The sequence below is a fragment of the Alosa sapidissima genome, chromosome 14, assembly GCF_018492685.1.
Source record: "Alosa sapidissima isolate fAloSap1 chromosome 14, fAloSap1.pri, whole genome shotgun sequence".
NCBI classification, from domain to species: Eukaryota; Metazoa; Chordata; class Actinopteri; order Clupeiformes; family Clupeidae; genus Alosa; species Alosa sapidissima.
Genome location: NC_055970.1, coordinates 2,431,300 through 2,444,908, shown reverse-complemented (window position 1 = coordinate 2,444,908; position 13,609 = coordinate 2,431,300). Strand labels below are relative to the sequence as shown.

General features: G+C 40.7%; 1 protein-coding gene and 1 long non-coding RNA gene across 3 annotated transcripts in view; both read right to left on the bottom strand.

Annotated features, from left to right (window-relative positions):
- Window positions 1–5,451: 5,451 nt before the first annotated feature.
- Window positions 5,452–8,693, bottom strand: LOC121681546. The gene is made up of 6 exons (XR_006022172.1): window positions 8,121–8,693; window positions 7,841–8,025; window positions 7,634–7,695; window positions 7,427–7,524; window positions 7,208–7,327; window positions 5,452–7,103 (listed from the first exon to the last, which is right to left on the bottom strand). It is a non-coding gene; the product is annotated as an uncharacterized LOC121681546 (long non-coding RNA).
- An 839-nt stretch (window positions 8,694–9,532) lies between these two features.
- The window catches only part of LOC121681543 (carbohydrate sulfotransferase 8-like), an 83,037-nt gene continuing 78,960 nt past the window's right edge, over window positions 9,533–13,609 (bottom strand). For both annotated transcript variants that reach the window (XM_042061338.1, XM_042061337.1), the window contains exon 4: window positions 9,533–11,747. In XM_042061338.1, coding sequence (XP_041917272.1) covers window positions 10,677–11,747 — 1,071 coding nt within the window. In that variant the 3' untranslated portion in view covers window positions 9,533–10,676. The remainder of the gene's footprint in view (window positions 11,748–13,609) is intronic.

Sequence of the window (13,609 nt, the reverse complement as noted above, 5' to 3'; positions counted from 1 at the left end):
AAAAATGTGAAAAATGTATGCCATATCATACTAGAACTGTAAGTAAGCATAAATAAACACGTTTCAACCCCATAAATTACAACGGTACTCTACCATAATGACAGTTGTCATGTGCCCGTTGATAAAACATGTAGGTTGATATCGACGCCATCTTGTTTTTTCCCAATACAGTGTAACATGCTTTTATTACCACTAACTGGTACAAATAACTGTTAGGATATGAGGGCAACAGAAATGTATTCAGAATATTAAGTAGAAAGTTCTGAAAGTAGTGAAAGTAGAAAGTCCTGAAAAGCCTAAATGTTATGTCCTCATACGAGGACGCAGGGTCTCAGGACTGAACTTTTTAACTGTTCAGCCATTGTAACTGTTACTTGTCATCAACTATGACTCCAACTCACTGTAGCTAGTTAGCATGGTTAGCATAGTTAGCATTGCTAACATTGTTAGCATTTTTTACAAAACTGCTAAAAATGATTAGCTAAGTAACATGGTTAGCATAGTTAGCATTGCTAACATTGTTAGCATTTTTAGTAAAACTGCTAAAAATGATTAGCTAAGTTAGCTAAGTAACATGGTTAGCATAGGTAACATGTTAGTATGCTAGTTAGCATAGTTAGCATAACTGCTAAAAATGATTAGCTAGGTTAACTAACTAACATGGTTAGCATGTTAACATTGTTAGCATGCTAGTTGGTATAGTTAGCATAACTGCTAAAAATGATTAGCTAAGTCACATGGTTAGCATAGTTAGCATTTTAATATTGTTAGCATGCTAGTTAGCATAGTAACTTGGTTAGCATTATTATCTTTGTTAACATAGTTAGCATAACTGCTAGCAAACATTAGAGTCATTCCAACTGTCAGTTATCATCAACTATCTACCTAAATAATTTAACCATTTAAAGTATCCACCTATTTAACTGTTCAGTCATTCCAACTATATTAAACCTCATCTACTTAGCAACCAATATAGTTTGTTTTTACTCTGTATGATATTTTACATAATATTTTTGCATTTTCATGCACTGTATTTCCTTCAGGAAATGCTTTTCTAGTATTTGTTAATTGTTACTAAAATATCTATTTGGCACAAGTTAATAGTTTTTTTCCATCATTAATTAAATATTAGTTCTTTGCATACAATCTGTATGTTAATGTTTTAACAAATATTTTAACTAATATTGTATTAATATTTGTTAATGGTTAACTAAATGTATTTTTGGCAGTAATTAACAGTTATTTCTTACATCATTTAAATGTTAAATGTTTATTTACAAACTGTATGCTAATATAAAAGTTAATGACATATTATTATTTATCTAGCTTTTCTGATTAGCTTTGTGGAGAATTTATGGAATTTATAGTTTATGGCTTTATGGTCTTTTGGGGTGTAGCTATAAGGTACCCTACTGCCAGTGGTTGGTTGTGTGAGAGTTTGCACACCTCCTCTTCTACTTCATCCTCATTGGATACCTTCGTGGTTGGCTGTCCTGTAATTGGTGACCCTCTGTCTAGTGTTTGAAAGTAGTGTACTCTTTGCCTTTGGAAGTACTAGTTGGTTGCTGCTTGAATTTGGTAAAATTCAGGGGAGGGGGGTGTAACAGAGTTAGAAATGTAGTTTAGTGTTTGTATGTGATTTTCGCCGTAATAAAGCAGCTTTATTGATATTGGTGTTTTGAAGCCCCCTTTGGAAAAACGGTATACTGCAGCTCTGCTGCGTTTTGTCCTTGTATTGTTGCCATAGCCGATCAGAAGCAGTACGCTTCATTGGGTAAGTTGTCTGTATAAAGCACTCCCCACTTTGTTTTAATTTTGTAACTGTAAAATGTTGTTTAAGTTGAAAACGTCGATATACCACCTGTATTATATTACTTTACATGTATTGTTAGGATTTGGGTGCAATTCTAGCAACTTAGAGAACGTTTATTAATGTTTTCATTATGACCAAGAGTTCATACACACTGAGTCTAACGTGACTAGCTGAAAACCGCTAGCAACTTTCCATGCATTCAGTGTAGTTTAGCTTAGTGTGCATGGAAAGTGCAATTCAGTCTAGCAGGAAATGAATGTACATTTAGTTTAGCATTATGTTTATGCATTACCTCCGTATGGTCTACGTCTGTGAGTGTTTAGTGAGTCTCAGAATATTAATAAACTGTCGTTCTGTGCACCTGAACATTCCATGTCGCGTGTCTCCCTTGCTAGTAGGACATTGATGGTATAATGATGCATGTAATATAGCCCATTCAACTACTTATTATTATTTTGCTTGTGCAGATGCTGTTTTATGTATGCCAGTGCCTGAAGGCATGTTTTGTTTTAACTTTTCCTAAAGGAATAAATGTGATAAGCCAGTTTTGGTCTCAGTCTCTTCACCGTCTGACTAATAGTTATATATTACTAATATATTAATAAAGCTTAACCAACTTTATTATAAGGGTTCCCCATACTGATAGTTGTATATTACTAATATATGAATTAAGCTTAACCAACTTTATTATAAGGGGCCCCACACTGATAGCTATATACTACTAATATATTAATTAAGCTTAACCAACTTTATTATAAGGGTCCCCCACTGATAGTTATATATTACTAATATATTAATTAAGCTTAACCAACTTTATTATAAGGGGCCCCACGCTTATAGCTATACTACTAATATATTAATTAAGCTTAACCAACTTTATTGCAAGCGGTTCCGGTGCCGACAAGAGTAGCAGCATGTCAAGGTAGCTCCGTGTTTTGTTCTTGAATTTCCTCTTGGGGATCAATAAAGTATATATGTATCTATCTATCTATTGTAAGGGTCCTATGGGGAGTGGTTCATATTGGGATAGGCAGAAGCACAGTTTAATAACAATTAGTTAAATAATAATAAGTCATTAACTTTTCTATTAACATATAGTTTGTAAATAAACATTTAACATTTAAATGATAGAAAGTAAGGTAAGAAAGTAAGGTAAGAAATAACTGTCAATTAGTGCCAAAAAGACATTTAGTTAATTATTAACACATATTAACAGTGTTGGGAGTAATGCGTTACAAAAGTAATGTAATTACTGTAATATATTTCTGTTTGCGGTAACGCGGTAATGTAAGGCATTACAAAAAAAAAATGGGTAATATTTTACTCGGTACAAACTTCAGTAACGCGCGTTACAATGCATTTTAACCAAAAATTAAGCAGTGTTTTGTTTTGATACATATTCGCAAACACCACCGCGAGAACAACAGGAGAAAAAGCCTAGGCTACGCTCAGAGACAAGGATATGAAGAACATAATAGTTAGTGCACTTTGTGCGAAACTGAAAGATGTCACTATGCCTCGCGAAATAGCACAAGTCATTTAATGAAACATCTAAAGTGGTGCCATGCTAATCTTTTTGATTCTTGATTAAACACAAACTTCTACTGCATGTCAGCTTTGAGCTGTGAACTTGAATTCACAATTGAACTTAAAGAGAATAAAGAGATAGAAATGCAGAAAAAAGATTGTGTAGCCTGGCAGTGCCACCGCTCCCACCACGCGCATCACGCACTTTGCGTAGGGCACCAAAGGACAGAGGGGGCACCCACATGTAGCCTAACCAATGAATAGTAGCTTTACTGCAAACTGCATTTCACTCTTCATCAATAACGTTTACAATGTCAGAATGCACTAACACCATGGTACATGCAAGTTTGATACTTTTTGGGTTCTCTCAATCTCCACCACGTAGTGCTAGAATGGAATTGGTGGGTCTTCAATAATTCGTTTTCCAAGAATTTACATGAAGCACATGATATGCCGAGTTGACAAAAAAATAATCCATTCAGATAGCTAGGTGGATACCAGGCTCATAATTCACTTTTATTTGCAAAACGAAATGCAACATGTTATTGCATACTTTCCAAAGCAATGAAGGCTGCTTAAAACAACTTAACATTGTGCATATTATTGTTAATATTGTGCTATCAATTTAACTCAACAAACAAGGCTTGTAAACAAGAGCTGGCAAAAAGGCATTATGAGAACGTAAAGATCAATGCTCTTAAAGTGACAGTGCACCATTTATAAGAAAACAGCAGGAATGTTTAAAAACACACAGCAATGGTCTGTAAATAAATAATATACCTTTTATTTTACTTTAGTGTTTCTGAGTTATCATTTAAATGTCACTCACTCAAAACCACTCACTTAGGGCACCAAAATGGTCAGTAGGCCACCATCTTGACATGTCTTTATTAAAGGAACCGTATGTAAGAAATGTATTTCAATTAATCATAAATGGCTCTGATATGTCACTAGATATTAAGAAATCATGTTATTTCAAATACTTATATCACTGTCAACAGTAGTCTGGCCAGGATATTGTCATTTAAAAAGTGGAGTTGCAGCCCTCAACTGATGTTGATGTTGTCATGTTGTGTTTTGGCCTGATGCGCAACCCTCCACCTATCTACTAATCACAAAGTCAGTAGTGTTTCAGCATCCGTGTTGCCAGCTCTGCCAGTCAGAGGGGAGGGGAAGGGGATACATCGCTCTACAGTAGTTTGAAAGTGATTGCAGTACCAGTTTTGGCCACAATCTTACATACAGTTTCTTTAAGCTTTGATTTACAATATAGTAGGCTCTCTATTGATTTTAATGAGCAGGCCTAGACCTTAGAGTTACAGTATTTATATCACAATTTACCAGACTTTGACCTTTTGTCAGGTTTTAACAAAATTCTGACTATGATTAAGCGTAATAAACTGCATTTAGAATGGCAAATCCACATTTCCAGATATTTTGGTGAAAGTAACTTAAAAGTAATGCAACAGTAGTGTAATGCCTTACAATTCAGAGACAGTAATATTATAATGTAACAAATTGCTTTGAAATGACAGTAATAAGTAATGCATAATACATTTCGATTTTGAAGTAACTTGCCCAACACTGCATATTAATACAATATTAGTTAATAGATTTGCTAAAACATTAACATACAGATGTTATGCAAACAACTAATATTTAATTAATGATGAAAAAACTATTAACTTGTGCCAAATAGATATGTTAGTAACAATTAACAAATATTAACAAAGGGTTAGGTAATTGCTAGTTTGCTATCAGTCAGTTACTGTAAGAACCTTAGCGTGGTTTCATCTATGTGATAGCGATCAAGTGTGTAGGCCTACGGTTGATACAGGCCTACATATTCTATGCGATTTACACGTTCAAAAAAAATAAATGCATAGCTACTGAAATCATTTCACTATCCTAGTCGCTAAGATAGAAATTATTAGGACACATACTTGCTGTGGAGACGACACACTTTAGGCTATTCAGAAATTATTTGCGAGATCATTGCAGCCTGATTATTAGCCCATATTTAAAGCCTAACATCTCTGGTGTGGTTTTGACGATCAGAAAGTAATTTTCCTTAGCTATACTGAAATAGGCTAACGATGTCAAGTGCGCTTCTGTGGGCTTAGGGTGGGCGCAGTGGACTCGGAGTGCTGTCGCGGAACATTGGAATTTGTGGCTGCCCAGGACTTTTCTAAAACTTCTCGCTATCACCCGCACACCGCACTAAAATGACGTATTCAGCAGTGAAAATCCTAAACATGTCCGGGGGGGGGGGGGGGGGTGTCGGACATCCATTATTTTTGTTATTCAGCACCCCTGGTCAAAAATAGGTTCCCGCGCGTCTGTAGCACTGTGCTAAACTATGCTACTAGTGAATTATCAAACGTGATTGTTTTGGAAGCTGTGTCCTTTCCTTTGGTCTACCAATAGACTGCAGCCACAACTTGGATTACTTGTTCACAGCATTCGATAAATTCTCAAACTGGCTTTTTCCTGAAGTACTTAATACTGTTTTCCAGACTACACACGTGGGGGATTAAGAAATAACTATATTCCAGCTGCAACAAATATGGTGACTAGCATACAGTATGTATGTACACTGCAGTAGTGGATTGTTCGGAGGGCGATGCTGGCAGTGGTGTGAGCACGTCAGCGCTCCGGTCTGCCTCAGCCTGCTCTGAGCTCTTGGCTCTGATCTCGTGCTGGAGAGGAGAGCCCTCGCACCGGATCATGTGGCACGAGCCAAAGACTGTTGAGACGCACAAAGCTCGAAGTCCTTCGTTCTACACGTGGAGAGGCTTCTCTCATGTCTGGGCTGTCGGCCAGCTGGGCCAGCTCTCACTGCATGAAAAGTGTGATTTTCGTCCCCGTAAACGACCGGAGATCTCCCTAATTTTTGGTAGTTGACGACAATTTGCAACCCGCGCTTTTCGCCGTTTGTCTGTGCCATAAATTGTCGGAAACAGACAATGACGTATGTGGAGAGCTTTCAGAGTGCTAATAGGCCTAATTAGCATATGAATGCAGCGAAACTGCGGCTGGCCATGCCTGGCTTGAATATCCTTACTCAGTATTGGATAAACCACTACTTTCAAACAAGAAAAATCACTCGTGATTGGCTGCAAAACCACACCTGGCCAGGCCAGGCTTGAATTTCCTTACTCAGTATTGGATGAAACCACAACTTTCGAACAAGTAAAATCACTTGTGATTGGTTGGCAGATCCCCAATAATAGTAATAATATATATATATATATTCATATTATGCTGTATATTCATGTTATCCTATGTAGGCTACTACACTATTATTAGGCTACCATCAAGGACATGAATGAATTTATAGAGGAAATGAACATTTGCCAGGAATTATGTTTATGCAAAGAGCGAGCTTTATTAAAACAAACACAACTATATACAAAGCGAGGATCTGCCCACACATGGGTAGAGGATGATCCAAAAACTACAACTCCGTGAACTGTCCGTTTGCCTCCTCGGGGTTGTAGGTAACTGGCGGCGTTCTTTCCGAGGCCGGTCCGTTATGCAGACGCCTATTGTGCGTGGCTCTGTACTTCGGCGTCGCCTCCAACCGGGACTGCAGCTTCGCACAGAGTTCAGAGAGCTCCGGCCTACGAAATGACGGCGACCGTACAATCCATCCAGAGACCCCGCCAACAACGCCATCTTCGTCAGACATGAGGTCTACGGTGGCGGACTTCCAGAGTTCCACCTCGTCATTTGCTAGCACACTCTGTCTCGATTCCAGCAGCTGTAAAAAAACAATGAATCAGTACTGTGCGATGCGATGCACTGCGTATGGACACAACACATCTATCAATGCTCCTGAAAAATAGTCACCAAATAAAGTCTTACCCTCTTTCTTCTCGCTCGACTCCCGAGCTGAACTCTTCGCAGCTTCCGCCCGCAATGAGTTTTCTGGCTGGGTATATCTAAAGCTCCTGCCTACCGTCTCGTAATATGTCTTACAGGCGGCTGGAAAACAATTAAATGAGAGTGGTATGAATAAAAATCAAACGCAAGTCACAGTAACATTAAACAAGGAAGGAGAAACAGTAAAAACAAGTCACTTACACACAATGTCGTCTTTATCAACATTGTGTAAATCTGGACTTCCAGATATTGCTCCGAGCAAATAAGAGGTCACCGCCTCATTATGAGGCGAGATTAGTCTGTGAAAACAAAATGTACAGTTATGATCGGTATCAATCCTATGGTCTCTATACGTATCCATTTCCTTATAGCCTACCGCAGAATGAAAGCATATTCTTTAAATCTTACCCTTGCTCCGGTTCGTAGCGCCTGCAATTTGTCTCCGAGTTGTGAAGACGGCGTACTGCTTCCTGTAAATGACGACACAAAAAAATACACTTTAATAAAGCTGGTTCTGCTCACTTGTTCTTTTGCAAGGCTACTAGGCTACTCTTAGCTTTGGTTTTAGGCTAGGGTACTTTTAGCTTAGCTAGCAGTCATCGAACATATTCTTACTGCAAGCTTGGGATTGTGCACCAGTCTCTTCTTAAAGTTTGTCTCTCCCGCACAGTTTTTCGACTCCAGAGCAGCCAACCGGTCCTCTATGGACAGCAACCTAGAGTTTACCTAATTGCTTGAATGACTTGCAGACAGCTCCGAGCAAAGAGGAGGTCCCGACCCCATTAAGAGGCAAAGTTAGTCTGTGAAAACAAAATGTACAGTTAAGGTCTGTATCTATCAACGTAGCCTATCGATTTCCTTATAGCCTACAGCAGAATGAAAATTTAAATCTTACCATTGCTCCGGTAGCGCCTATGTGTCTCCGAGTGAAACCTGGTAGGCTACGACTGGCTCTGATTTTCCAAAAGCAGATGTCCATTCTCCTGGCGAGACAAGTAACCACTCATCTGGCACTAGATCCAATGCTCTCCATTCTTCCAAGCAAAAAGGGAAGTGCTCGTTTAAAGGTCCCCTCTTCTAGAAGGAATGAGCGCAGACGATCGTGGGCGCGTTGTTTATGATTCACATCCAAATAACGTGAAGTAGTAGCCTAATGAAACTGTAGGCTAGCCTTTCTGTTCTGCTGAATCCAAGTACAGCTCGCTGCAGCCTGTGGGAAGGCGAGGCTTGGAGATGCTCCTCTCTGAATTTGCCGCCGCACACTGACTGTTGTTTATCCTATCAGCTGTTCTGGTGGAAGCGCGACCACAGTGCAACCACTGCTCACTAGAGGAAGTGTCTCCCCTGCTGGCGTGGGGGCGTAACGGTTGGACTTAGTGGTTTATTGAAGTGACCCTGCTGTGGCGTATAGACTGGGAATGTTTTGGACTGTGTAAATAGTCTACTACTATTTCCCTGGTAGTAGACTACTTACACAGTCCAAAACATTCTCAGTCTATACGCCACAGCAGGGTCACTTATATAGGTATATATTTTTTATTCAACAAAAATATATGCAGTTTTGCATATATTTTTGTTGAATGAAGATAGTGATAAAGACAATCATTTATATATTTGCCTCTGAAATTCTCATTGTGTTGGTGTGAAGGGAAAATCTGAATCTAAACTCTATCGACTATATGTTTTAAGTCAGGTTACATTATTGGAGCTTGCAGGGAACAGACATGTCATACCCAGCATCATTTCTGCCTGTTGAGCGTATTACTGGGAGTTGTTTAAGCAAGACCAAAGGCCACAGTCATGCCAGCATGCACAGTTCACTCCCCTTGCTACCCTGATTTGTATAGCTCACAGCATTTTCATTTACATGTTAAAGCTCCTCCCCTAGAATTAGGAGGAGGGGGATCATGGGCGGACGACTGCCAAGCAAGGCCCACGTCAATTTCTGACAAGTCATGGCAGTTTTCGGCATTGCCTGCAAACTGCCGCGAACAGCCATTAAACTGAACTTCCACGATAATCTACAGTGCCGCATACTGACGGAAATCACACTTTTCATGCAGTGTCTCTCTCTCTCTTTCTCATACTCTCTCTGTCTGCCTGTCGTCCTATCTCTCTCTCTTTCTCATACTCTCTCTGTCTGCCTGTCGTCCTATCTCTCTCTCTTTCTCATACTCTTTCTGTCTGCCTGTCGTCCTATCTCTCTCTCTCGGGTGATTTAAGAAGCAGAGAGGGATGAAAGCAGATCACCACAGCCATGTAGACGACTTGGATAGGTAAGATTAGAATAAAACCTGCTGTGAGGGATTCTCTTTTTTTCTCTCTCTCCATCATCCTCTTCTCTTTTGATCACTCTTCTCATTTTCTCACTGTTTCCTGCCACCACTGTCTTCCTCACACTCTTTCACTCATGCACTCACGTCCTCTAATGAATTGATAAAGCTGCAGCCATGGTACGCTGAGGTCTCCTTGTCTATTTGTGTATGTCTTTGTCTATCCTCTCTATCTACCTCTATCTTTCCGAGGTGATGTAAGTGGTGGCCCACTGTGGTCTGACTGGGAGGCGTACTGTCCGAAACCAGCATGTCCTACCATCGCTTTACAGGGACATTGAATCAAGGGAAAGAGAATAGGGCAACAACTGAATGAGCGAACGGTCAGGTCAGAGTACATTTAAAGTGAAACTTCAAATTAATGAAATGTTTAGTGTGGAAAACAAGAAATACACACACAACCTCACAAACATACATACACTCATACAAAGATTTGATTAAGCTCAAAACCATCATCCTCATTAACCCATCATAGAAATACATATAAAAATAGAATATAATATATATAGTTTTCTGAATGCCCTTTTTCACCAAAATAGTTGTCAGTAAAGGCTTTGTGACAGTGTTCTTTTTCCCAGGTGTGTATTTGCTAAAGGGTACAATGGTGGATTACCTACACTATGTGTGGTGGTGGTGTGGGGGGTGATGGATTGGGGATATGTTTACTCCTAAAATTCCCCACAGGCCAACCGACTCCGGTATTCATCGGATCCAGGCCAGCTCTGTGAGCTGCCTCTCGGGGGTCCTTACAGTCCCCTTTCAGTTTCTTTGGAGTAGCAGGGTATCAACTGAATTGTGTCATTCTGGCTGCATGTGTCTAAATGGTAAGAGGTTCTACCTTAAGTGGGAACTGAAGAGAAGACAAGAGATGGGAAGAGACATCATGTTTTAGACCTGGTGAGATTTAAGCAGCAGTCTCGACATCTCTCCATCAGAGTGTGAAGACAGCAATTGGTTAGTTATTGTTAGTTAGTCTTACTCTGGTAGTTTGCATAGTTTGAATTGACAGTGTTCCGTAACACTGCTCCTTGCAGCTTAAAATGACATAATGTCAGAGAAATAGTTAGGAGAGGGTATGCAGATCTGACAGGGAAAGGATTAAGTAATGGACAATATTTTTAGTACAACTCATGGAAGGGCTTAGAGTAATTAAACATTTGGTAGTCCATATAGTAGAAGTCATAGACTCGTTGCAAGTCAGTGGCATTGAGCTGTGCAAAGTACCGCTGCATTATTTTTAAGGAAGTTCTCTCCGCTGAGGGGTTCCTGTCCTTGAAGGTGGGGAAGGTGAGGTTTGCTGGTGCCCCTATCCGGTGGAGCACGAAGTTGACCTCCTCCCCCATGGTCTCGAACTTCCCGATAAAGTCATAGTCCACCAGGCAGGGGTGGCACAAGTGGTTGGCAGGCGTCCAGTGGATGTCCATGCCCACGGGCTTGTGCACATCCAGCAGGTACTGCATGAATTCGGGGAACGTCACGCCACTGCCGGTGCGCAGAGCCTCCTTGGAGGCGTTGACACGGTAACGGTTGATGATTGGCCGTCCAAACACAGGGTGGTAGTAGTTGTTGGGGCTCTCAAACTTGTCCCGGTAGGCCGAGACCAGTCTCTCCAGGGGCTCCCTCACGAACAGCACTTTGGTGTAGTTCCGTAGGCGGTAAGCAATCCCTTCCCGGTTGTAGCTGTCCAGTTGCCGGGTGTGGTTGCCGTAGTGGACGGCGTTGTGCTTGATCCCTGTGACATTGTTAGCGATGCCTGCTAGGACCATCAGGACCCGTTTCCAGTTGGAGCAGCCCGCCTTGGGCACCTCACAGTACAGGATCTTATGCTTGTCTTCCACAAATATGCGGGAGACTCGCTGTGGCGTGATGTTCTGCGGGATCTTGGTCTTGTACTTGGCGCACACCTCTCTGACCCAGCGGCGCCGCGCCTCCAGGACACGGGAGGTCTCCAAGCTGCTCTGGCTGGAGGAAGGATCAGCGGAGGAGGAGGAAGAGGAGTCGGAGGAGGATAAAGGAGGAAGGAAGGAAGCTTTGCCCTGGGATCGCATCACAGGGTTGGTCTTCAGGAGCTTCCTGTGGCGTTTGGTCACCTGAGAAGAGTCTGCGTCGTGGCTGGGCGGCCCCGGGGAGACAGGCTCAAACGCAGGGAACTGCATCGGCGGGATGGGACTCTTAAGGCCCTCATTGCTCTGAAAGACATGACAACAATTTCCAGTGTAAATACCAGGATGAACTGAAACACATTAACTGCAATAACCGCAATAAAGTTGGTTCTATATTGGACGTTGGATATATTTGACACATTAAAAAAATCCATTTAGCACTGGCGACGAGGGACACATTTGTGTCAAACCCATTTTGATATGTTTATACGATATATCACACAAAGCTTCTTTAAAATAATACTAAAAAAAGCTATTTGTGATCTTATATATAATTTAAAATGTGAGGATGAGGACGATAAACGTGGAAACACGTTGCACTTTTAAGGGAAAGTAAAATACATGTTTTCAGACCCATTATTAATCATCATTATTGAACCTATATTGTGCACCATACCCCGAGAGGAGCCTACAGTGGGCATCGCTTTCAAATGGCCACTTCAGTCGCTCATTACGAGGCGTGAAGCTACGTGAAGCTTTAGTACCACTTTCAGCCACTGTGCGTCACTCTGCCACTGTACATTGCTCTGCCTGCCGCCCCTTCTGAAAAAGCTCGATTTACCTCGATTTAGGCTACTTGGGTATGGCTTAAGGCTTGACTACACGGTGGTAACGGAAATCGAAATTTGCTGTCTACATTATTGTCAGTGTTGGGTTAACGCAAATCAAAACGCAAATCAAAACAGTGGTGTGATAATTGAGCCAGTAGAGAAATAACTGTTCAGAATTAATCTGTAGCCTTGGGTAGGCTTCTGCGACGTTTTTAACAGGCTACGCTATAGAGGCTTAGACAACTATGACCCACGTTTTGGTTTCGTAAATTAATTTGCCCTACTTCTTGACTGCAGTTGACTGCTTGACATGTCATTTTTATTTTTCTGTACAATAAACAAATACATCTGCTTTATGCCGCAGAATTACATTCATATTTGGAACTTACATAGTCCAATGCATTGTTACACTACGTTAGTGTTTCCCAAAACCATAGTAGCAACGAACGTTCGCAACCACTATCATAAAGTTGTGTAGTTACAACTACACCTCTCGACCTGTGGTAGAATGCTAGTAGAAGCATAGTTCCAGGGATCTTCATGTCAAAGACGTCACTGACGTCAGTTATTTGTTTGCAAATTAATAATTATAAATATATTTAGGTTTCTAATTGATATTTACACTTCTAACCACCATACATCCATATTTTAAAATGCCCAAGGCAGAAAATACATAAAATAAAAGTCAATTTGCAGCCATGTGCACGTAAGTAAAAGTCACACACCTGCAGATAATAATAAGGTGGTGCGCATTTTTTGACGAGTCAGCTGAGAATATGTAGCCTTTGATTTTCATGGAGGGGGGGTCCTTGTTAGTTTACGCAAACCAAGCCAAGAAGGCTGATTCTGATTTTGATAATATGATCTGCACAAAAGATAAACTTAGGTAAACAACAATGTCAATATTGTTGTCAAAATCTTAACCCAGATTCGAACTCTTGGACAGGGGACTGGTAACTGCTGTGCAACAGCGGCTGTCATCTGCCGGCCTTAACGCAATGCTCCACAGAAGTATGTGCAGGTGCCCGTTCACGTGCTACTAAACATCATTAACCACCTTAGTCCAGACTACTGAAGTTTGGAAACTATCATGGTCCAAACTTACAGTACTATGTAAGTACGACAGTTTTGGGAAACAGTCGTAACTTACATGTTGGTTAGTTGAACGATGCATCCTGTTAGTAAAAAGCTAACCTCCGTAGTTGTACGGGAAACGCACCCCAGATCAGCTTGTAGGCTATTAGCAATCTGTTTATTTTATTTTATGAAGCCTACACAGTAGATCACATGCCACATTCTCACTTTCAATAGACAGATGCAATACCCATTGGTCAAGTA